Source organism: Macaca nemestrina, chromosome 15 (assembly GCF_043159975.1).
Source record: "Macaca nemestrina isolate mMacNem1 chromosome 15, mMacNem.hap1, whole genome shotgun sequence".
Taxonomy (NCBI): Eukaryota; Metazoa; Chordata; class Mammalia; order Primates; family Cercopithecidae; genus Macaca; species Macaca nemestrina.
In genome coordinates, this window is record NC_092139.1 from 108,848,021 (window position 1) to 108,872,572 (window position 24,552).

The window sequence follows — 24,552 nt, forward strand, 5'->3', positions numbered from 1 at the left end:
GGATTCCAGACATGCGCCACCACACCCGGCTAATTTTTTTTAGTAGAGACGGGGTTTCTCTAAAGTTGCCTCCATATACTGGGGTGCTGGCAGGTTTCATTTGGTGGTTTTAAACTGTTACTTGGCCGGGCATGGTGGCTCATGCCTCTAATCCCAGCACTTCGGGAGGCCAAGGCAGGCAGATCACTTGAGGTCAGGAGTTCAAGACCAGTCTGACCAACTTGTTGTAAGCCTATCTCTACTAAAAATATAAAAATTAGCTGGGCATGGTGGTGCACGCCTGTAATCCCTTGGGAGGCTCAGGCAGGAGAACAGTTTGAACGAACCTGGGAGGCAGAGGTTGCAGTGAGCCAGGATTGCGCCACTGCACTCTAGCCTGGGCAACATGTTGACAGAGACTCTGTCTCAAAGGTCAAGCACTTCCAGAGACAAAAGCCTTTTAGGAATTTTCTTTTCCTGTATCTTGCTGTCATTTCAGATGGAACACTTTAAGTTCTGTGGACTTAGTTTCCTCATTGTACACCCCTTCTAGTACTAAAATTTTAAGCGTCTTTAACTTTACTGATCTCACATGTACTTTCATAAAGTACCTGAAGTTGCTTCAGTAGACTATCAGCCTGAAGTCTGGAAAGTCCATAGTAGTTCTGTTTCTCTGCCCTTTGAGTAGTTTAATATCTCTGTAGACTAATGATTTAAAGAAGTGATAGACATCAGTCACCTCTTGGGGAATATAGACAGGCCAGAAACTAAAACACTGCCTGGAAGATTAGCAATGATAATGGATGATACTCTATCTCCTGTAAAAATAGTTAGACTTGAGTAATGTTTGATATCACTTGTCGTCTTTCTAGGATTACTTTGATATTGTGAAGAGCCCCATGGATCTTTCTACCATTAAGAGGAAGTTAGACACTGGACAGTATCAGGAGCCCTGGCAATATGTCGATGATATTTGGCTTATGTTCAATAATGCCTGGTTATATAACCGGAAAACATCACGGGTATACAAATACTGCTCCAAGCTCTCTGAGGTCTTTGAACAAGAAATTGACCCAGTGATGCAAAGCCTTGGATACTGTTGTGGCAGAAAGGTAAGAAATGTGTTTCAGATTTGACTTTAACTTTTCTAGGATGCCTAGAATAATACAGTGGTGTCTGGGGTAAGAGAATATCCTGCTTCTGGCTTTGACATGGCTTTTTTTTTTTTTTTTTTCCTCCCCCTTTTTCTTTTTTCTTTTTGACAGGGTTTTACTCTCCCAGGCTGGAGTGCAGTGGTGAGGTCATAGCTCACTGCAGCCTCAACCTCCTGGGCTCAAGCAATTCTCCTGCCTCAGCCTCCTGAGCAGCTGGGACTACAGCTGTACGCCACCATGCCTGGTTTTTTTATTAAATTTGTTTTATAGAAACAGGGTCTTATGTTGCTCAGGCTGGTCTTGAACTCCTGGGCTCAAGCAGTCCTCCTGCCTCCGCCTCCCAAAGTGCTGGAATTACAGGCATGAGCCACCTCTCCCAGCCGACACAGTCTCTTAATGTGTGCCACAGTAGTAATGTCTCTTAATATGAAATGGACTTTCTGGGCTGGGCGCTGTGGCTCAAGCCTATAATCCCAGCACTTTGGGAGGCCGAGACGGGCGGATCACAAGGTCAGGAGATCGAGACCATCCTAACATGGGCTAACATGGTGAAACCCCGTCTCCACTAAAAAATACAAAAAACTAGGCCGGGCGCGCTGGCTCACGCCTGTAATCCCAGCACTTTGGGAGGCCGAGGCGGGCAGATCACAAGGTCAGGAGATCGAGACCACGGTGAAACCACGTCTCTACTAAAAATACAAAAAATTAGCCGGGCGCGGTGGCGGGCGCCTGTAGTCCCAGCTACTCAGGAGGCTGAGGCAGGAGAATGGCGTAAACCCAGAAGGCGGAGCTTGCAGTGAGCCGAGATCGCGCCACTGCACTCCAGCCTGGGCGACAGAGCGAGACTCCGTCTCAAAAAACAAACAAAAAAAAAAAATACAAAAAACTAGCCGGGCGAGGTGGCGGGCGCCTATAGTCCCAGCTACTCGGGAGGCTGAGGCAGGAGAATGGCGTAAACCCGGGAGGCGGAGCTTGCAGTGAGCCGAGATTGCGCCACTGCACTCCAGCCTGGGCGACAGAGCGAGACTCCGTCTCAAAAAAAAAAAAAAAAAAAAAAAAAGGACTTTCTTTAAAGGCATTTTTTCAGAAGTGGCAATTGTATGGAAAAGTTGATCAATTAAATAATCAACAGACTGTGAGCTCATCTGGAGTAGGGGCGTTCTTATATTCACCTATGGGTGCAGATTCCTCAGCATGTGCTGACTTTCCTGTACATACTAATTCACATTATTGGTTTTTTGTTTTTAAAATAAGACTGTGGTCTTGCTGTGTTACCTAAGCTGGTCTGGAACTCTAGGGCTCACGCAGTCTTCCCACCTCAGCTTCCTGAGCACTGCAGGCATGTGCTACCCTGCCCACATATTCCTGTTGGGTTCTTTGGTAAAGTGATGGAAGGATATGACTGCTAAGCTTACCTCAGTGTTTTGAAATAATGTAGTAGTAAACCAAGAATGAGTTTCAAGAACTGAATTAGCCCATTATAATTAACATAAATGAGAACTAAGACACCACTGACTTTTGTTTCTAATTTGCCATTCTTACTGTTCTAGCTTGTCCTTAAGGCCTCTGTGCATTTTAACAAATGGTTTCTTTTGCAGTTGGAGTTCTCTCCACAGACACTGTGTTGCTACGGCAAACAGTTGTGCACAATACCTCGTGATGCCACTTATTACAGTTACCAGAACAGGTAAGCTTGGCCAGGTGTGGGCTATGGTCCATGTGTCCACTTGTCCAGGGAGTGCATGCGGATGGGCCAGCACACATACAGTCATGGTTCATGTGTATTTTGCTTGAAGACAGCTGTATAGCACAAGTTCTGTTTTTTGCCTTCTGCCTTTGTTTGCAGAATTATAAAATTTTCTATCAAAGGAGCCTTGCATCAGTTACCGGGGTTCCTCCCAAAACCTTGAGAAGTTAAGCAACTTTGTTGGCATAGATGGGCCTATATGCCAGGCCCCACTTCTCTTTCTACTGTGTTTTTATTGATCACCACAGCCTGAGGCAAAACTGAGAAGATTCTTAAACTTTGAAACTCGCTAGACAGCTTTTTGGAAATGTTTCCTTTTTATATGAGGCCTATCCCTAAGTAGTTGTTCTTAGAATACATGAAAACAGGATTCTGGAGTCTTTTCTTTGCCTCATTAAGCAAATTAAAAGGAAAACCTCACATAGGTTTGTACCTTACTTTTCCCAATACAGCCTTGTATGTGACAGAGGATGATTTGAGTCTAATAAACGAGGCACCTCCCTAATTTTCTCCTGCCCAATCAATGGCTGTAATTACATAAATCGCATTCACTAATCTATCTTAACCACAATTTGTCTGCTTTTATCAGTGATCACCTACAAATACAGCTTGCATTGGGTATTTATTTGGGGCTCTGATACAATAATAAGGCAGGATGGTATTAATACCCTTTATTTGGTTTTTTTTGTTTGTTTTTGTTTTGAGACGGAGTCTTGCTCTGTCACCCAGGATGGAGTGCAGTGGCACTATCTTGGCTCACTGCAAGCTCTGCCTCCCGGGTTGACGCCATTCTCCTGTCTCAGCCTCATGGGTAGCTGGGACTACAGGCACCCGCCACTACACTCGGCTAATTTTTTTTTTTTTTTTTTTTTGTCTTTTTAGTCGAGACGGGGTTTTACCATGTTAGCCAGGATGGTCTCGATCTCCTGACCTCGTGATCCACCCGCCTCGGCCTCCCAAAGTGCTAGGATTACAGGCGTGAGCCACCGTGCCCAGCCTACCCTTTATTTGTTAATACCAAATCCATGGTGTTCATTTTTGCTGAACTTGTGTGCTGCAGATGCATTTCTAGCTTTGAAAAGTCACTTAAACTTTTTCTTTTATTTACAAAAAGTTAGGTGTGCTTCTAATGCTTTGATTTTGCAGTGAGTAAAAATCTAGCTTTTTATTCATTTGAAACCTAGAAAAGGTGGGACTCAAGTTGTTTATAAGTATCTTATGTTTAAAAAAGCAAGTAACTTGACAGGAAACTTTTCTCATGTTTACTACAACAGTAGTCTAAAGTGTTTATCTTTGCACCAAGCCATCTTTAATCAGGTACCTGCACACATCACTTCCTTTTGAAATGTGTCACTTGATGGCTGTAGTCAGTATTTAACTACTTGTGCAGGCTTTTCAGTAAAAAATTTTTTTTCTTTGTTTATTGAGACAGGGTCTCACTCTGTCACCCAGGCTGGAGTGCAGTGGCGCAGTCTCAGCTCACTGTAACCTCCGCCTCCCGGGTTCAAGTGATTCTTCTGCCTCAGCCTTCCAAATAGTTGGGATTACAGATGTGTGCCACCATGCCTGGCTAATTTTTGTATTTTTAGTAGAGACAGGGTTTCACCATGTTGGCCAGGCTGGTCTCGAACTCCTGACCTCAGGTCATCCACCCTCTCGGCCTTCCAAAGTGCTAGGATTACAGGCATGAGCCACTGTGCCTGGCAATGGTTGTTTTAGATTATTGTTTTCTGCAGTTGTATCTATAGTGGGCTTTTGGGGTCGGGGGCAGGGGCTATGGTTTTTTGTTTTGTAAGTGGGAAGAGGTGTGATGCCTATACTTAGGTAATGAGTAGCAGTTATTCTCTCCCTGGTATATTTATCCTTCTTCCTCCTTTTGATTATTTACATCACATAGCGTTAATTGCTGAAATGAAAGGATATGGGTCTGTGTAATTGAAACTTTTGCTTTTATTTGCAGTAATCATTTGCTACTTGTGATCCCATTTGAGATATTTAATGCTAATCTGTGCTTTGCCTTGGCTTTCTGCTTTGTGTTGTTCTGTCTTGCTTTTATGTTTTTTGTTGTCTTGCAATCCCTCATTTCTTCGTTTGTTTTGTGTTTTTTTTTTCTCCCTCATGCTTGTCGTTGTCTGCACTTGGCTTTGATTGCAAAAAAAAAAAAAAAACAAAAAACAAAACAAAACAAAAAAAAAAAACCCAAACTGTGGGGCCCATATATCTGCATCATTGAATGTCCTTGTCGCCGTTGATGACCTGCTCTCTGCTCCCGTCCCCCTCCTTGGCCTGCTGTGATTGGTGGCTTCGTTGCTTGGCTTGGGCTGTGTTGTGTGAACGGAACAGTTCACCCCAGTATGGCCTTCTTGCCGACAGGTATCATTTCTGTGAGAAGTGTTTCAATGAGATCCAAGGGGAGAGCGTTTCTTTGGGGGATGACCCTTCCCAGCCTCAAACGTAAGTAACTGCATTATTTTGAAAAGTGCTAATTAGTTTGTTGTCTGGTGATTATGCATAGGCTTATTTCTAAATGAACTTAAGCTATGCTGTTGAATATGGTAGCCATTAGCCACATGTTGCTATTTAAATGCAAATTAATTTAAATAAAAATTGTTTATCACATGGACTACTCACATTTCAAGTGTTCAGTAGCTATAGCTGTGTCTGGTGGCTGCCATATTGGTCAACACAGATAGAGAACATATCCATCATAGTATAAAGCTTTATGAGACATCACTGAACTAGGGAATATGTCAGCGGTAGGCAGTCATCTTAGTTCTAGTAAAAGTGTTCTGTATAGGAAGCAATCAGCTTATCTTCGAAAAATTGGAAGGTTAGTACAAGAAAATATCATTATTAACTGTTCTGAGTTTGAGGGTAATTGAACTGATAACCACCTTATGCCCTTCTCTTGTAGGTTAACAGAAGATCCAAGTCACTGTTATAGTGAATAATAGACTTTAACAGCATGCAGGGGTTTAAGAGATTTGCTTGTGCTTTGCAATCTCACAAGCTCTTACCACTTAGTAAATGGCCAAGAAAAAAATTTCAAACAGATAGTCTAATAGTTTTAGAATTCATACTGGGACTATTTAAGAAGGAAAAATTGTTTAGTGTAAATTTAATATTATTGCAGGTTCTTTCTTCTGTTTAGGACATTGCACAAACATATGGAATTGTCTTGTTCCTAGTAAAAATGGGGCTTCTGAGAAAAGCTGGTTAATTTTTCTAAATTGGGTTGTAATGATAGCAGTGTCTGGGTGCTAGCTAGGAGAGTAGTTACTAGGAGCCTTTGATCCTTGAAACATTTTGACACTTGGTTAAGCCAGGAAGGTTAGCTCTAGGGTAAGTTTCCTTGATGCCAGAAGAGATGTAAGCCTTGCCATTGAACTCTCTCAGGTGACTTACCAAATACTCTAAACCTTAAGGCAGTACATCTCTAACTTTGAAAAGTGTAGGAACAAGACCCTTCCCAATTCTGCAGGCCTATAGTGGACCCAAGTGTCTGTTTCTAACTCCCAGATTGTTCCAGTGCTGCTGGTCTTCAGATTGCACTTGGAGTAGCAAGACAGGCTATTAACAGAGACGAATGAATCTCTAGACCATAACTAGTATAAGACACAGTTTTCAGTGTGGACATGTCCTCATTTTTGTAAGGAAGTATAACGGAAGTCCAAGTTGGGCCCCCTAATGTGAATTCTAGTTGGAGAATGGTAAGACTGTTAGCTTTTGTATGTAGTGAGGCTATGAGCGGTGTGTTAATGCTGGGTTTCAGGATGGGAAGCCATGTGAAATTTTAAAATGTTAAATATGGGATTTTTGTACTTCAAAATTACCCCAAAACATGCATTCTTAATGTTGAAATTTTATATTGATGTAAAAAGTTGTTTGTGAAAAAAGACTTTTTATTTAAGTAGTGATTTACTTCCCAGTATACACACCATCTTTTGTAATTCAGTCTAGGAACATTAAACTGTAAAAAGATACAAATACCTAATACCAAGGGTAGTAATAGACAAGATTTTAAAAGGAAAAGAAGGAATCGTATTTCTAGTTCTTCCTGGGTTCTCAATTTCTGATAAGAGGAAATTTATTTACTATGAAGTCCTATAGAACATTCCTTTACATAAACATGCATTTTGTGTGAGCCAGGAATGCAGCTATTTAAATATGTATTCTTAAAAAACCTGAATCTGTTTATACTGTGAAGTTTGTTACTTTGGTTAGAATACAGTCAGATTGCTCATCTCTATCACTTTTTCTCATTGTGTCCCTTTTCTCTCCTTAGTACAATAAATAAAGAACAATTTTCCAAAAGAAAAAATGACACACTGGATCCTGAACTGTAAGTACGATCCCCTTGAATAGTCAGTACGCTTTGACTTTTCTTTTTCCCTTTTATTCTCTTGGTTTGCATGACCAATCAGATGATCCTATATTCTTGGGCTAAATCTACATAACATACATCTAATGGATAGTAAAACTATGGAAAACATTGAAGTACTAAGGAAGATTATTTCTTAATGTTAATTTTAATGTTCTTGATGTTGAATGCGAAACATTAAAGATCTAAACTTCTAGTTTGCAGTGAGGCCTTTTAGAGCATGGAGGACTGAAATGTGTGTTTTCTAGATGTTCCTAAAATGGATGGGATGGTATTTTGATTTATTTGGAATTTTCAGCACCAGTAATCTCTTGGCTGCGCACGGTGGCCCCCATCTGTAATCCCAGCACTTTGGGAGGCCAAGGCAGGCAGATCACCCGAGGTCAGGAGTTCGAGACCAGCCTGGCCAACATGGCAAAACCCTGTCTCTACTAAAAATACATAAATTAGCTGTGCGTGGTGGTGCGTGCCTGTAATCCCAGCTACTCGGGGGGGCTGAGGCAGGAGAATCGCTGGATCCTGGGAGGCAGGGGTTGAAGTGAGCCGAGATCCACTGCACTCCAGCCTGGGTGACAGAGATAGATTCTATCTAAAAAAAAACAATTAGCCAGGCATGTGTGTGTGCCTATCCTAGCCAGGTAGCTGAGAGGCCAAGGCAGGAAAGTGGCTTGAGCCCAGGAGTTCAAGGTTACAGTGAGCTGTGATCATGCCACCCACTGCAGCCTGTGCAACAGAGACCATATCTCTAAAGAAACAGAAACTTTATTTAAACTATTTTGGTTATTTGGTCATGACCTTGGCTGTCTTTGTCAGAAGTCATGGGAAATACTGGAAGTTTTCATTTGGTTAAGGTTTGGGGTTAATGTTGGAACTGGCTCTGCTCTTCCAGGTTTGTTGAATGTACAGAGTGCGGAAGAAAGATGCATCAGATCTGTGTCCTTCACCATGAGATCATCTGGCCCGCTGGGTAAGGCTTACATTGTTACTTTCTCTGGAATTTTTCGTTATCATGAATATTAACAAGTTTTTTTATTCTATGCAATGACTGTATTATATCTTCAAAGTCACTATCTTTAAATTGTTTTCTTTGGCCTCGATAATTAACAGTTCACTTTTTTAAAATTAAGTAACCTAGTATCCAAAAATAGATTTTTATCTTATTTTTATGCATTCTTTTTAGCCATATAAATATATTCTGCTGGATTTTTAAAATTATATTGTAGTTATTACACATCCAAAGTAAATGCTTTTGGCCAGGCAAGCTGGCTTACGCCTGTAATCCCAGCACTTTGGGAGGCTGAGGTGGGTGGATCACCTGAGGTCAGGGGTTCCAGACCAGCCTGACCAATATGGCAGAACCTCGTCTCTACTGAAAATAGAAAAATTAGCTTGGCGTGGTGGTGCACGCCTGTAATCCAGCTACTCAGGAGGAGGGAGGCAGAGGCAAGAGAATCACTTGAACCTGGGAGTGGGAGATTGCAGTGAGCTAAGATCACGCCACTGCATTCCAGCCTGGGTGACAGAGTGAGACTCTGTCTCGAAGCAAAAAGTAAATGCTTTTATTCAGGCATCTAGAAACTAGGATCATGCTGCTAATGGCATACCAAGTGGTCTGGCCCTGGTAAGTGTCACCTTTTGGTTAGGGCAGGGACAGCAAGTTATAAGGCTGTAGTCATAGTGTAATTGCCTAGTAAAAGGGAGGGGCTATCGCTCTGTACAAGAGGAACTAATCCCAGCCATGTTCCAAAGGAAGTGGGTATATGGGACATCCAGTGCCTCTCATTAGGATGGGATTTCGATGTCTTCTGCTCTGTTCTTGGACTGATCGTTGTTCCTGATTTGGAGGTTACAAGAAAGGGCAGGCTAATTGACAAATTTCACTTTTCTTTTTTTCACTGTTATTTTCACATAGAAAATAACACTAAGGAAAATAGGTGATGGTTTAGTGGATACTTTATCTTCAGCGTGACTTGTCTTTTAAGTGTGCGTTTTTAGTGCTTTCCTTACAGACTTTGTAAGAATGATTAAGAGACTTCTCGTGGTTCTTCCAATTTAGGATCAGTCAGCTGAATGAAAATAATCTGTTATTACTGTGTTAAGCTTCCTTTTTCTTAAAAGTAATTTATGTTCATTATAAAATTTGAATAGTATGACAATTTATGAAGTAAAAAGTGACAGTCTTCTTTCTTCCCACCCAGATTCCTCGCCACAGGAATAACACTCTTTTGTACATAGAATCATACATTTTCTTTTCTTTTTTTGAGATGGAGTTTCACTCTTGTTGCCCAGGCTGGAGTGCAATGGTGCAATCTGGGCTCACCACAACCTCCGCCTCCCAGGTTCAAGCAGTTCTCCTGCCTCAACCTCCCTAGTACCTGGGATTACAGGCATGTGCCACCACGCCTGACCCAGCTAATTTTGTATTTTTAGTAGAGACGAGGTTTCTCCATGTTGGTCAGGCTGGTCTTGAACTCCTGACCTCAGGTGATCTGCCTGTCTTGGCCTCCCAAAGTGCTGAGATTACAAGCATGAGCCACTGCGCCCAGCACATTTTCTTGATTTATGTGTATTTAATTTTTGTATCTTGTTATAGGTCATAGACTTTTTTTTTTTTTTTTTTTTTTTTTTTTTTTGAGTATCACTTTCATGGCCCAGGCTGGAGTGCAGTGGTGCGATCTCAGCTCACTGCAACCTCCGCCTCCTGGGTTCAAGCAATTCTTCTGCTTCAGCCTCCCAAGTAGCTGGGATTACAGGCACGTACCACCATGCTCGACTAATTCTTGTATTTTTATTAGAGACAGGTTTTCATTATGTTGTCGGGGTGGTCAACTCCTGGCCTCAAATGATCCACTCACCTCGGCCTCCCAAAGTACTGGGATTACAGGCATGAGGCACCACACCCAGCTGGTCATAGACACTTATGTATATCTGTTGCATTTTTAATGGATGCATAGTATTCTGTAATATACTATAATCCATTTATTTACTTGGTTGGTGAACAAGTTTATACAAGAAACTCTACTTAGCGACACATATCATGTGCATCTGCAGTAACTGAAACTATTGGTTCTACTCTCAAAATGTACATTCCAACTAGTAGCATATAGGGAATGTCACCACTTAGGTTTTGCCAGTGTGGTTGGGGAAAAAAATCCTACCTTGATTTGTGATCCTTGATCATCTTTTCATGTGTAAGCCAATTTATATGCCCTTCATGTCTGTTGCTTGTTTTTCAGTTACCTTTTTTGTTCTTACTGGTTTCTAAAAGCTCTTTGTATATTAGTTTTATTATCTCTTCACTAGAAGTTTAGAAATACTTCCGCTAGATTTGAATTTTAACTTTTTGTTAATATAAATTTAATGGTTTCTTTAAGTTGTGTAAGCAAAGTTTTGGTTTACATTTAGATTCGTCTGTGATGGCTGTTTAAAGAAAAGTGCACGAACTAGGAAAGAAAATAAGTTTTCTGCTAAAAGTAAGTTTTATTCTTAAAGGTAAATTTTGGCAAAACTTACCTGAAGCCTAGATAAGAAACCATTCAAAGTGAATTACTTTGTTTTTAATCACAGTAGTAATCAGAGTAAAAATAAAATAATTCTATAATCTCCTTATGAGTTGATCTGTAATATGCTTTTTGGTGTGAAATTTATTAGACCAAAGAAAAATTTCCAAGGAACGGATTTGTAGAATGCACAAGATATGTGTTTTTCCTGTTCTTATATTTTTCCCTATTTGAGGCATTTCATAAAGGAGGAATAAGGCGTGGAAATGATTGGCCAGAATTGCCGTCCCTCTGTTTGTTTTTTTGTTTTTGTGTTTTTTTTTTTTTTTTTTTTGAGAGTCTCGCTCTGTCACCCAGGCTGCAGTGCAGTGGCACGATCTCAACTTACTGCAACCTCCACCTCCCAGGTTCATGTGATTCTTCTGTCTCAGCCTCCAGTATAGCTGGGACTACAGGCATGTGCCTCCACACCCAGCTAATTTTTGTATTTTTAGTAGAGATGGGGTTTTGCCATGTTGGCCAGGCTGATCTCAAACTCCTGATCACAGGTGATCCACCCACCTTGGTCTCCCAAAGTACTGGGATTATAGGTGTGAGCCACCATACCCAGCACCTCAGTTCACACCATTTATATGGGCTGCCTTTTGGCCGTATGTGATTCTTTTCTGTTGTGCCAGGAGGATGTCAAAAATTTTATCATATAAGTAATTAACACTAATAATCTAAATGTAGCATTTGATTTAGTTTTGGTGTGTTTTACTGATCTACAGATTACTTTGATTCTTGTAAGGTTTCTCAAAATGCCCAGTCTTTGTTACTTTAAAATAGTACTGCAATCTAGGTGAAGTACATAGAGATGTTCATTATATTTTTTATATATATATATAGATATTTATATAGATATATATATATGGTTGGTTGCATTTTTTTTTTTTTTTGAGACGGAGTCTCGCTCTGTAGCCCGGGCTGGAGTGCAGTGGCCGGATCTCAGCTCACTGCAAGCTCCGCCTCCCGGGTTTACGCCATTCTCCTGCCTCAGCCTCCCGAGTAGCTGGGACTACAGGCGCCCGCCACCTCGCCCGGCTAGTTTTTTGTATTTTTTAGTAGAGACGGGGTTTCACGGTGTTCGCCAGGATGGTCTCGATCTCCTGACCTCGTGATCCACCTGTCTCAGCCTCCCAAAGTGCTGGGATTACAGGCTTGAGCCACCGCGCCCGGCCGTTGGTTGCATTTTGTTTTTGTTTTTTGGAAACAAGGTTTCACTGTGTTGTCCAGGCTGATCTTGAACTCCTGGATTCAAGCAATCCTCCCACCTCAGCCTCCCAAAGTGCAGGGATTAGGATTATAGGTGTGAGCCTTGTCTCCTGGCCATTGTTCTGTTTGTTTTTGTTTTTTGGGTTTTTTTTTTTTTTTTTGAGACAGAGTCTCGTTCTGACACCCATAGTGGCACAATCTCGGCTCACCGCAACCTCCGCCTCCCGGGTTCCAGCGATTCTCCTGCCTCAGCCTCCTGAGTAGCTGGGATTACAGGCGTGTGCCACCATGCCCGGCTAATTCTTGTATTTTTAGTAGAGACAGGGTTTCAGCATGCTGGCCAGGCTGGTCTCGAACTTCTGACCTCAGGTGATCTGCCCGCCTCAGCCCTCAAAGTGCTGGGATTACAGGTGTGAGCCACTGCAACCAGCCCCTGTTCTGTATTTTTATAAACTCTTCCAAAATTGGAAATTTTTCAAAATGAAAAGTTGGGGAAAATGACATTTAGAAATTATTGAGTACTGTGTCTGCTTTAACAGCACATATATTAAAATTAGAATGATACAGAGAAGATTAGCATGTTCCCTGCACTAATACGACATGCAAATCTGCAAAGTAGTGAATACTTAAATATGCTGTGATTTTTTAAAATTTCACCAAGTTACCCTGTTTGTATTGAAAAAAGTACAAATGAGATTTAAGGTTGAACCTTAAGACTAACAATAGTAAATCTGCACCTCAGTAACTTTTAACTTCTACATTCCTAGGGTTGCCATCTACCAGACTTGGCACCTTTCTAGAGAATCGTGTGAATGACTTTCTGAGGCGACAGAATCACCCTGAGTCAGGAGAGGTCACTGTTAGAGTAGTTCATGCTTCTGACAAAACCGTGGAAGTAAAACCAGGCATGAAAGCAAGGTATCTAGTCATTTCACTTTTCTTCTCTTGTGGATCCAAAATTGCTCATACGTGGTTACCATTGGTGATTGCAATCTGAATGAATTTATGTTGTGGTCCTCCCACTATTTCAATTGTATAGGTTTGTGGACAGTGGAGAGATGGCAGAATCCTTTCCATACCGAACCAAAGCCCTCTTTGCCTTTGAAGAAATTGATGGCGTTGACCTGTGCTTCTTTGGCATGCATGTTCAAGAGTATGGCTCTGACTGCCCTCCACCCAACCAGAGGTATGACTGGCTCACAGTGGCTAGCTCCGGATTTGTGTGGGAGTTCCAAATTATAATAGGCGGAAGAGTATAACAGGCAAGAAAATGTTGAGTGTGCTTGGTTTGGAAATGCAAAATCTCAAGTATATAATAATTGTAAAGTGAAACAGATTAAAAAGCAAACCCCCAAACAAAATAACTGCTTGATTCTGCTCTTCTGTGGCCATAATAATAAAGGATATGAATAGCAACCTGAAATGGGAATTTGGAAACAAACGTACTACTCTTCAGAAAATGAGCTTAAATCTGGATAATATATAGGAATCACCAAATACTGATGGATGTGTATGTGCCAGGCACTGCTAGTTACTTCAAATAGAAGGAAACCACAGGCTCGCTGAACTTTCCTGAAGGGTTCACAGTGGAGTCGCCCACCTGCCTGTGATGAGTTTCATAAATAACGATGTGAGCAAAGAGCCTGGGAGAGAGAGAGAGAGTTATTAGGCACATGGAATAAATAACTCAGTAGATTTGATTTTTCTTTTTTTCTCTTCATTTTGTATAGGAGAGTATACATATCTTACCTCGATAGTGTTCATTTCTTCCGTCCTAAATGCTTGAGGACTGCAGTCTATCATGAAATCCTGATTGGATATTTAGAATATGTCAAGAAATTAGGGTAAGCATATTTTGATAAAATTTTTTTTTATTAGGACATTCTGGTGAGATACAGGTTAAATTTGCAAATATGTAACTCTTTGCCTTTTTTTCCTCATTTTAGTTCTTACCTAACAAGTCTCTCAACTTTGTTAGAGCCCCTTTGAAGTTAATGTTGTCAGTAGGAGAGAAATGGATATGTTGACTCTATCACCTATCCAACATCAGTTTTGTTTTGTTCAGCTGAGCTATTGGGTCCAGTTTGCTTTGAAGTTTGATTTGTGCCTCTCATTTGAGGGCAGAATTTTAACTGCATTTGATCCTTTTATAACCTGGGTATCAAGACCAGAAACAGCTCTGGAAATACTTCTTACCTTTAGAGTATGTATGTCATTGGAAACATTCATTCCCTCATCTTGAAGACTGTTTCTCTGAATAGTGTGCCTTTTAATTTAGCTCTCTTGTTAAACGGGTCAATTTTCCTTCACAACGTAATCTTCATTTGGTCTTAACATGCAAACTTAGGGTTTTTGGATCCAGGGCTAAGTCATCTGCTTTCTGGCTGAGATTCACAACATCCCGCCATGGCCTCCAAAAATAAGTAGAGGCAGTATGAGATCCATTGTTTAAATTACTGTGAGTTATGCCTAATTTTGGTCTCACAATGTTAATCTCATGCTGGGTTATACACTGTGTTATCTTGGGAAAAATTATTGGTATCTATATCAACTCCACCTTGTGGTTTTAAAGTGTAGCCTTCTAGAATAGATGATCTTTTTTCCTTAATGTTCTCTTTGTATTGCTAGTTACACAACAGGGCATATTTGGGCATGTCCACCAAGTGAGGGAGATGATTATATCTTCCATTGCCATCCTCCTGACCAGAAGATACCCAAGCCCAAGCGACTGCAGGAATGGTACAAAAAAATGCTTGACAAGGCTGTATCAGAGCGTATTGTCCATGACTACAAGGTCAGTTGGGACATGGGGGCCAGGTGCTGACAGTAGATCTGGAAATACACTAATGTTGCTGCTCTGTATTCTGTCATTTAACTTTTTTTTTTTTAAACAAAAGTCTTATTTGTTCTACCTCTTGCATGTAATTCCTAAAAATGCTAATTTGATTGCTTTTATTTTGTATATTCAAAATTTTCTAATGTAAGAAAAAACAGGTTTTGAAGAGTGGTAGATCAAGAAGATCAAGAGATCCCTGTTTTAAACATGGAACCAAAATTTTATTTATTTTTTTTTTTTAGAGGGGGTAGAGTTGGGGTATCGCCATGCTGCCCAGGATGGACTTGAACTTTTGGCCTCAAGCAGTCCAAAGTGCTGGGATTACAGGCATGAGCCACTGTGCCTGGCCTTAAAATATATCTTTTTGTTTTGTTTTTTTGTTTGTTTGGTTTGGGTTGGTTAGGGTTTTAGGGGTGGGGATGTTTTGTTTTCAGACAGGGTCACTCTCTGTCACCCAGGCTAGGGTACAGTGGCATGATATCTGCTCACTGCAACCTGTGCCTCCCAGGCTCAAGCCATCCTCCCACCTCAGCTTCCTGAGTTGCTGGGACTACAGGTGCACACCACCATACCTGGCTAATTTTTGTATATTTTTTGTAGAGACAGGATTTCACTATGTTGCCCAGGCTGGTCTCAAACTCCTGAGCTCAAGTGATCCACCCATCTCAGCCTCCCAAAGTGCTGGGATTACAGGCATGAGCCACCTCACCCAGCCAAAAAAAGGTTTTTGTTTTTTGTTTTTTGTTTTTGGACAGTTTCACTCTTGTTGCTCAGGCTGGAGTGCAATGGTACAATCTAGGCTCACTGCAACCCCTTATTTCCCAGGTTCAAGCGATTGTCCTACCTCAGCCTCCCGAGTAGCTGGAATTACAGGCATGCACCACTACACTGGGCTAATTTGTATTTTTAGTGGAGATGGGGTTTCTCCATGTTGGTCAGGCTGGTCTCGAACTCCCAACCTCTGGTGATCTACGCGCCTCAGCCTCCCAAAGTGCTGGGATTACAGGTGTGAGCTACTGCACCTGGCCAAAAATATATTCTTACTTACTATTATTTTAAACATTCATGAATATAGGCTGTCTCACGATACAGACTTGTCTTCCTCAATTTCGTAGTTCAACTAAATAAAGAAGTTTTCCTAAGCTGCCCAGCGAATCATTCTGCAGCAGATACGGTTTCCAGTATTTGTAGTTTTGGGCATTTTGAACAAAGCTATCAATAAAAGCTGCTGAAATTCCAAAGATGGGTGTGAGGAGGGCATGCTTCACACCACATACTCTGTGGTAAGGGCCATGGCTTGCATGATGGTGCTACCACCCTGACATCGATCCTTGCAGAATAATTGCCACTTGATTATATAAAGGCAGATAAGCTCCCTGCTTTTGTGGGTAGAAGAAATAGAAAACCAGAAATACTGACTTTAGGCCAGGCCTTTTCACTGTTTTTCTAAATAGCTCCCTGGTTTATGGCTTAGGTATATAGTCTCTGCCAGCTTTCAAGACATTTTAAGCTTTCATGTTTCTTGTCAGCCATGATTCTTTATAATCAATGCTTTAAAAGAACATAGGAATTCCTATTTGTACATGCTTGTTTTCACAGGATATTTTTAAACAAGCTACTGAAGATAGATTAACAAGTGCAAAGGAATTGCCTTACTTCGAGGGTGATTTCTGGCCCAATGTTCTGGAAGAAAGCATTAAGGAACTGGAACAGGAGGAAGAAGAGAGAAAACGAGAAGAAAACACCAGCAATGAAAGCACAGATGTAAGGGCATTGAGTTTCCTTTGAAACTTCTATAATATTTAATCCAAAAGTGCATTTAAACTTTCTTTTTTTTTTTTTTTTTTTTTTTTTTGAGACGGGGTCTCGCTCTGTCACCCAGGCTAGAGTGCAGTGGCACAATCTCGGCTCACTGCAAGCTCCGACTCCCGGGTTCACGCCATTCTCCGGCCTCAGCCTCCCTATTAGCTGGGACTACAGGCGCCCGCCACTGTGCCCGGCTAATTTTTTCTATTTTTAGTAGAGACGGGGTTTCACCATGGTCTCGATCTCCTGACCTTGTGATCCGCCCACCTCGGCCTCCCAAAGTGCTGGGATTACAGGCGTGAGCCACCGCGCCCGGCCTAAACTTTCAATTGGGTTTTAAACCTCTCAGGTGTGAAAGAGCTCTTTAAGTTGGGCAAGAAATGTTGGCTTAGAAAGGTTACTAGGGTTCCGTTTCAGTGGTATTAAACTTTCAAAACATCAGACCCCATTTTAAAATGGTATCTCAGACTATGAGTAATGTGAAATGATAAAAGAAACTGAAGGAAATCCTGAAAAATTGATAACTTATGTGAAGGACTAGGTTATTAATATTATAGGCCTTGTGTGTCACATATCTCTGGCATATTTTCTCTCTTCTAAAACCACACACGCTCTTTTTAAATGTAAAAACCATTCTTAGCTATGCAAAACAGGCCTGAGCCAGAATTTACCTGTTATTACGGCTTAGTAACCTCACCAGTTACTTCCCTATAGCATATCTAGAATTACCTCCATTGAATTTAACTTACAAAAGGCTCCCTTAAATAGTTTGTTAACAAACTCTTACAGCCTTATCATTTAGTATTTGTGGGCTCATACATTTTAGAATGTGGGTGGAAGGAGATAAAACCAAGGTCTTCTGGCTCCCCATTTTGATACACTCTTCACTACCCCAAAGTGCCAACCCTTCCTTGTTCCCTAACTCCAATCTGGGATACATTCAATCTATAGGGTCTGTACATTCTGTGGCCTCTTCTAGGCAGAAAGCTAAAGGGCTGCCATTGCCTTAATGAAGGATCACTGGGAGAAAATTAGTTCAAATAACAAAGGAGAAGGAATAAGTGAAGAGAACAGCTAGTAAAATAAGATACAAGCATAAGATTATGATACCTAGTTTCAAAGAATGGAGATATTCAATAGTGTTATTCCCAGATTACTTAACAAAAACCTTATTTTCTTGTCTCCTTTGTGCTACTCTGCAGGTGACCAAGGGAGACAGTAAAAATGCTAAAAAGAAGAATAATAAGAAAACCAGCAAAAATAAGAGCAGCCTAAGTAGGGGCAACAAGAAGAAACCTGGGATGCCCAATGTATCTAACGACCTCTCACAGAAACTATATGCCACCATGGAGAAGCATAAAGAGGTAAGATGCAGCTACCCACGCAGTTGGGGAAAAACAGCAAGATTTCTGGCCAGGCGGGGTGGATCACCTGAGGTCACGAGTTCAAGACCAGCCTGACCAACGTGGTGAAACCCTGTCTCTACTAAAAATACAAAAATTAGCCAGGTGTGGTGACAGGCACCAGTAATCCCAGCTACTCGGGAGGCAGAGGCAGGAGAATTGCTTGAACCCAGGAGGCGGAGGTTGCAGTGAGCCGAGATCGTGCCATTGCACTCCAGCCTGGGCAACGAGAGCGAAACTCCATCTCCAAAAAGAAAAAAAATGAATAAAATCACTGTTCGCTGGGCATGGTGGCTCATGCCTGTAATCCCAGCACTTTGGAGGTTGCCTCACTTAGGTAATGATTATTAACAATTAATAGTTACTAGCTATTTCAAGCAGTAAGTAATGCCACAGAATCCTAGGCAGTTGGGAAAAGCCCTTAGAATATATTGTAATAGGTTTGACTTAAATTGTGGACACATTCAATTTAGGTTGTAAATGTAGGTATTGGCCTGGTTGTAAGGTGGCAGAAGCAGCGAACATTGCTGGCCAGAGACACTATGAGTGTGGCTGCCAGTGTGCACAGATGTTGAATAATCTGTTATCAATACAGCAGTTTCTCACAAGTTCCTAATTTCTTAAGGTGATGTTTTACATTTTGTTACTTTAATAGGCATTTATAGTTATATACTAATTAATGTCAAATACATAATAATACCAGCTTTTTATACCTTTCACACTAATGGTTATGAGAATTGATGGTTGTTAACGAGTTCTTTTCAAACTTCAGTGAACAAGAATTTTATTGCTTTGTCTACAAGGACTAAGATTTTTTATCCATTCCACTCCCTTTGAAACCTGTAGGAAAAGTTACACAGGAAAGTTGCACAGGGGACCTTCATGAGTCCAGGCCAGTTGTTTTTCATACTGTCTCCATATTTGGATTTGTCTGGTTTGTTGTAATTAGTTTGAGGTTAAACCATGGATTGCATCTTAAAGTAGACTGCCTTGGGGCAAAATGTCCACTGTGTGTGGTGCTCTACCTGACCTAGACCATTCTTACTCTGAAGGAGTTATTGAATAAGGGAGAAAAAATCACAGGATGTGCATTTCAGTTCTATTTATAGTCAGTCTCAAGAGACCAAAAAGGTAAAGCAGGAAAAGGAGAGCAGGAGGAGTATGGTAAAACTAACTCAGCATGGCCGGGCGCGGTGGATCAAGCCTGTAATCACAGCACTTTGGGAGGCCGAGACGGGCGGATCACGAAGTCAGGAGATCGAGACCATCCTGGCTAACACAGTGAAACCCCGTCTCTACTAAAAAAATACAAAAAAAAAAAAAAAAAAAACTAGCCGGGCGAGGTGGCAGGTGCCTGTAGTCCCAGCTACTCGGGAGGCTGAGGCAGGAGAATGGCATAAACCCGGGAGGCGGAGCTTGCAGTGAGCCGAGATCTGGCCACTGCACTCCAGCCTGGGTGACAGAGACACTGTCTCAAAAAAAAAAAAAAAAGAAAAAAAACTAAGCATTCGCCAGTCTCATTGGTGCTTAGCCTGCTTTACCTGCTCACACCTGTAATCCCAGCACTCTGGGAGGCTGAAGCAGGCAGATCACTTGAGCTCAGGAGTTTGAGACTAGCCTGGGTAACATGGTAAAACCTCGTCTCTACAAAAAATGCAGAAATTAGCCAGGCGTGGTGGTGTGGGCCTGTGGTCTCAGCTATTCAGGAAGCCAAGGTGGGATAATTGCTTGAGCCCAGGAGGCAGAGGTTGTAGTGAGCCAAGAGCACACCACTGCACTCCAGTCTGGGTGACAGACCGAGGCCCTGTCTCAAAAAAAGAGATTGTGTGTTTTGCAGGTCTTCTTTGTGATCCGCCTCATTGCTGGCCCTACTGCCAACTCCCTGCCTCCCATTGTTGATCCTGACCCTCTCATCCCCTGTGATCTGATGGATGGTCGGGATGCGTTTCTCACGCTGGCAAGAGACAAGCACCTGGAGTTCTCTTCACTCCGAAGAGCCCAGTGGTCCACCATGTGCATGCTGGTGGAGCTGCACACGCAGAGCCAGGACCGCTTTGTCTACACCTGCAATGAATGCAAGCACCATGTGGAGACACGCTGGCACTGTACTGTCTGTGAGGTAGGCACTGGGTTGTGGGAACAAGGAGGTGAGCTCTGCAGGGTTGTTCTGAGGGGCCATGCAGCCTCGTGTTGTATATAGGCCTGTGGGATGGCAGGGGCCTGGCCTTGTGTTTGCGAGGCAGAGCTGAAGAGGCTGGTTTTTGTTCTATGAAAGGGGCTTTTCCAGCCCAGAGAGTATCCAAAATACTTTTGAATGACTTAAATCTTGGAGAGTTTACCTGCACTTCCTGTTTTTTCTCTAGGATTATGACTTGTGTATCACCTGCTATAACACTAAAAACCATGACCACAAAATGGAGAAACTAGGTCTTGGCTTAGATGATGAGAGCAACAACCAGCAGGCTGCAGCCACCCAGAGCCCAGGCGATTCTCGCCGCCTGAGTATCCAGCGCTGCATCCAGTCTCTGGTCCATGCTTGCCAGTGTCGGAATGCCAATTGCTCCCTGCCATCCTGCCAGAAGATGAAGCGGGTTGTGCAGCATACCAAGGGTTGCAAACGGAAAACCAATGGCGGGTGCCCCATCTGCAAGCAGCTCATCGCCCTCTGCTGCTACCATGCCAAGCACTGCCAGGAGAACAAATGCCCAGTGCCGTTCTGCCTAAACATCAAGCAGAAGCTCCGGCAGCAGCAGCTGCAGCACCGACTACAACAGGCCCAAATGCTTCGCAGGAGGATGGCCAGCATGCAGCGGACTGGTGTGGTCGGGCAGCAACAGGGCCTCCCTTCCCCCACTCCTGCCACTCCAACGACACCAACTGGCCAACAGCCAACCACCCCACAGACGCCCCAGCCCACCTCTCAGCCTCAGCCTACCCCTCCCAATAGTATGCCACCCTACTTGCCCAGGACTCAAGCTGCTGGCCCTGTGTCCCAGGGTAAGGCAGCAGGCCAGGTGACCCCTCCAACCCCTCCTCAGACTGCTCAGCCACCCCTTCCAGGGCCCCCACCTGCAGCAGTGGAAATGGCAATGCAGATTCAGAGAGCAGCAGAGACGCAGCGCCAGATGGCCCACGTGCAAATTTTTCAAAGGCCAATCCAACATCAGATGCCCCCGATGACTCCCATGGCCCCCATGGGTATGAACCCACCTCCCATGACCAGAGGTCCCAGTGGGCATTTGGAGCCAGGGATGGGACCGACGGGGATGCAGCAACAGCCACCCTGGGGCCAAGGAGGATTGCCTCAGCCCCAGCAACTACAGTCTGGGATGCCAAGGCCAGCCATGATGTCAGTGGCCCAGCATGGTCAACCCTTGAACATGGCTCCACAACCAGGATTGGGCCAGGTAGGTGTGAGCCCACTCAAACCAGGCACTGTGTCTCAACAAGCCTTACAAAACCTTTTGCGGACTCTCAGGTCTCCCAGCTCTCCCCTACAGCAGCAACAGGTGCTTAGTATCCTTCACGCCAACCCCCAGCTGTTGGCTGCATTCATCAAGCAGCGGGCTGCCAAGTATGCCAACTCTAATCCACAACCCATCCCTGGGCAGCCTGGCATGCCCCAGGGGCAGCCAGGGCTGCAGCCACCTACCATGCCAGGTCAGCAGGGGGTCCACTCCAATCCAGCCATGCAGAACATGAATCCAATGCAGGCGGGCGTCCAGAGGGCTGGCCTGCCCCAGCAGCAACCCCAGCAGCAACTCCAGCCGCCCATGGGAGGGATGAGCCCCCAGTCTCAGCAGATGAACATGAACCACAACACCATGCCTTCACAATTCCGAGACATCTTGAGACGACAACAGATGATGCAACAGCAGCAGCAACAGGGAGCAGGGCCAGGAATAGGCCCAGGAATGGCTAACCATAACCAGTTCCAGCAACCCCAAGGAGTTGGCTACCCACCACAGCAGCAGCAGCGGATGCAACATCACATGCAACAGATGCAACAAGGAAATATGGGACAGATGGGCCAGCTCCCCCAGGCCTTGGGAGCAGAGGCAGGTGCCAGTCTACAGGCCTATCAGCAGCGACTCCTTCAGCAACAGATGGGGTCTCCTGCTCAGCCCAACCCCATGAGCCCCCAGCAGCATATGCTCCCAAATCAGGCCCAGTCTCCACACCTACAAGGCCAGCAGATCCCTAATTCTCTCTCCAATCAAGTGCGCTCTCCGCAGCCTGTCCCTTCTCCACGGCCACAGTCCCAGCCCCCCCACTCCAGCCCTTCTCCAAGGATGCAGCCTCAGCCTTCTCCACACCACGTTTCCCCACAGACAAGTTCCCCGCATCCTGGACTGGTAGCTGCCCAGGCCAACCCCATGGAACAAGGGCATTTTGCCAGCCCGGACCAGAATTCAATGCTTTCTCAGCTTGCTAGCAATCCAGGCATGGCAAACCTCCATGGTGCAAGCGCCACGGACCTGGGACTCAGCACCGATAACTCAGACTTGAATTCAAACCTCTCACAGAGTACACTAGACATACACTAGAGACACCTTGTAGTATTTTGGGAGCAAAAAGATTATTTTCTCTTAAGACTTTTTGTACTGAAAACAATTTTTTTGAATCTTTCATAGCCTAAAAGACAATTTTCCTTGGAACATATAAGAACTGTGCAGTAGCCGTTTGTGGTTTAAAGCAAACATGCAAGATGAACCTGAGGGATGATAGAATACAAAGAATATATTTTTGTTATGGCTGGTTACCACCAGCCTTTTTTTCCCCTTGTGTGTGTGGTTCAAGTGTGCACTGGGAGGAGGCTGAGGCCTGTGAAGCCAAACAATATGCTCCTGCCTTGCACCTCCAATAGGTTTTATTATTTTTTTTAAATTAATGAAAATATGTAATATTAATAGTTATTATTTACTGGTGCAGATGGTTGACATTTTTCCCTATTTTCCTCACTTTATGGAAGAGTTAAAACATTTCTAAAACCAGAGGACAAAAGGGGTTAATGTTACTTTAAAATTACATTCTATATATATATAAATATATATAAATATATATTAAAATACCAATTTTTTTTCTCTGGGTACAAAGATGTTCATTCTTTTAAAAAACGTTTAAAAAAAAAAAAAAAAAAAACTCCCTTTCTTCCCCTCAAGTCAACTTTTGTGCTCCAGAAAATTTTCTATTCTGTAAGTCTGAGCGTAAAACTTCAAGTATTAAAATAATTTGTACATGTAGAGAGAAAAATGACTTTTTCAAAAATATACAGGGGCAGCTGCCAAATTGATGTATTATATATTGTGGTTTCTGTTTCTTGAAAGAATTTTTTTCGTTATTTTTACATCTAACAAAGGAAAAAAATTAAAAAGAGGGTAAGAAACGATTCCGGTGGGATGATTTTAACATGCAAAATGTCCCTGGGGGTTTCTTCTTTGCTTGCTTTCTTCCTCCTTACCCTACCCCCACTCACACACACACACACACACACTTTCTATAAAACTTGAAAATAGAGAGCAAAAACCCTCAACTGTTGTAAATCATGCAATTAAAGTTGATTACTTATAAATATGAACTTTGGATCACTGTATAGACTGTTAAATTTGATTTCTTATTACCTATTGTTAAATAAACTGTGTGAGACAGACACCCTGACTTTGTTTCACTTGATGATACATCTTTGTCTTGGTGTGCACCAGTTTAAGTGCCCGGTGCTTAGGATTCAGAGGAAAAAGTGAAAGCATTAGCTTATAGCCTCTTTACTACATACAATTTTTCACAAGTAGATCTTGGTTAATTTGTCCAAAGTTCTGGGAAAAAGTACTGCAGGTACCAGCTAACAGTCAAGGTGGAAGTGATAACACCTTGATACAGGATCGCTTAAGGATGACCACATGGTCTTCTAATCACCATCTTACAGGGATGAGGAGGAGGACCTAAGACAACGGATCATACCTGCCTAAGTCCCAAGTAACTTCTTGAAAAAAACAAGACTTGCCAGGCACGGTGGCTCATGCCTATAATCCCAACACCTTGGGAGGCCAAGGCGGGCAGATCATGAGGACAGGAGTTCCAAGACCAGCCTAGCCAATATGGTGAAACCCCCATCTCTACTAAAAATGTAAAAATCAGCAGGGCATGGTGGCAGGCACCTGTAGCTACTTGGGAGGCTGAGGCAGGAGAATCTCTCGACTTCTGGAGGTGGAGGTTGCAGTGAGCCGAGGTCGCACCACTACAGCCTGAGCGACAGAGCAAGACTCCATCCTTTAAAAACAAAAAAAGAAGACGAAGCTAGGGGAACACTCCTGTTTAATAACTGCATACTAAGAAGTTAGTTGGAGGCCGGGCGCGGTGGCTTAAGCCTGTAATCCCAGTACTTTGGGAAGCCGAGGCGGGTGGATCACGAAGTCAGGAGATCGAGACCATCCTGGCTAACATGGTGAAACCCCGTCTCTACTAAAAATACAAAAAACTAGCAGGGCGTGGTGG

General features: G+C 43.0%; 1 protein-coding gene, 1 long non-coding RNA gene and 1 other non-coding gene across 7 annotated transcripts in view; 2 read left to right on the top strand and 1 right to left on the bottom strand.

Moving 5' to 3' along the window:
* Positions 1-23,712, top strand: part of LOC105464388 (E1A binding protein p300) — an 89,603-nt gene extending 65,891 nt beyond the window's left edge. For both annotated transcript variants that reach the window (XM_071080643.1, XM_071080644.1), the window contains 14 exons: positions 852-1,091; positions 2,732-2,820; positions 5,254-5,334; positions 7,166-7,222; positions 8,151-8,228; positions 10,667-10,734; positions 12,783-12,933; positions 13,055-13,201; positions 13,746-13,859; positions 14,644-14,809; positions 16,451-16,615; positions 17,860-18,021; positions 19,898-20,179; positions 20,424-23,712. In XM_071080643.1, coding sequence (XP_070936744.1) covers positions 852-1,091; positions 2,732-2,820; positions 5,254-5,334; positions 7,166-7,222; positions 8,151-8,228; positions 10,667-10,734; positions 12,783-12,933; positions 13,055-13,201; positions 13,746-13,859; positions 14,644-14,809; positions 16,451-16,615; positions 17,860-18,021; positions 19,898-20,179; positions 20,424-22,607 — 3,984 coding nt within the window. In that variant the 3' untranslated portion in view covers positions 22,608-23,712. The remainder of the gene's footprint in view (positions 1-851; positions 1,092-2,731; positions 2,821-5,253; positions 5,335-7,165; positions 7,223-8,150; positions 8,229-10,666; positions 10,735-12,782; positions 12,934-13,054; positions 13,202-13,745; positions 13,860-14,643; positions 14,810-16,450; positions 16,616-17,859; positions 18,022-19,897; positions 20,180-20,423) is intronic.
* LOC112423594 (U6 spliceosomal RNA) lies at positions 12,543-12,645 on the top strand. Its single transcript, XR_003014083.1, has one exon. It is a non-coding gene; the product is annotated as a U6 spliceosomal RNA (small nuclear RNA).
* Positions 12,870-24,552, bottom strand: part of LOC105464386 (uncharacterized) — a 30,977-nt gene continuing 19,294 nt past the window's right edge. For all 4 annotated transcript variants that reach the window (XR_976805.3, XR_011614168.1, XR_011614166.1 and 1 more), the window contains 2 exons: positions 13,765-13,824; positions 12,870-13,658 (listed from right to left, as the gene is read on the bottom strand). This is a non-coding gene — a long non-coding RNA (uncharacterized lncRNA). The remainder of the gene's footprint in view (positions 13,659-13,764; positions 13,825-24,552) is intronic.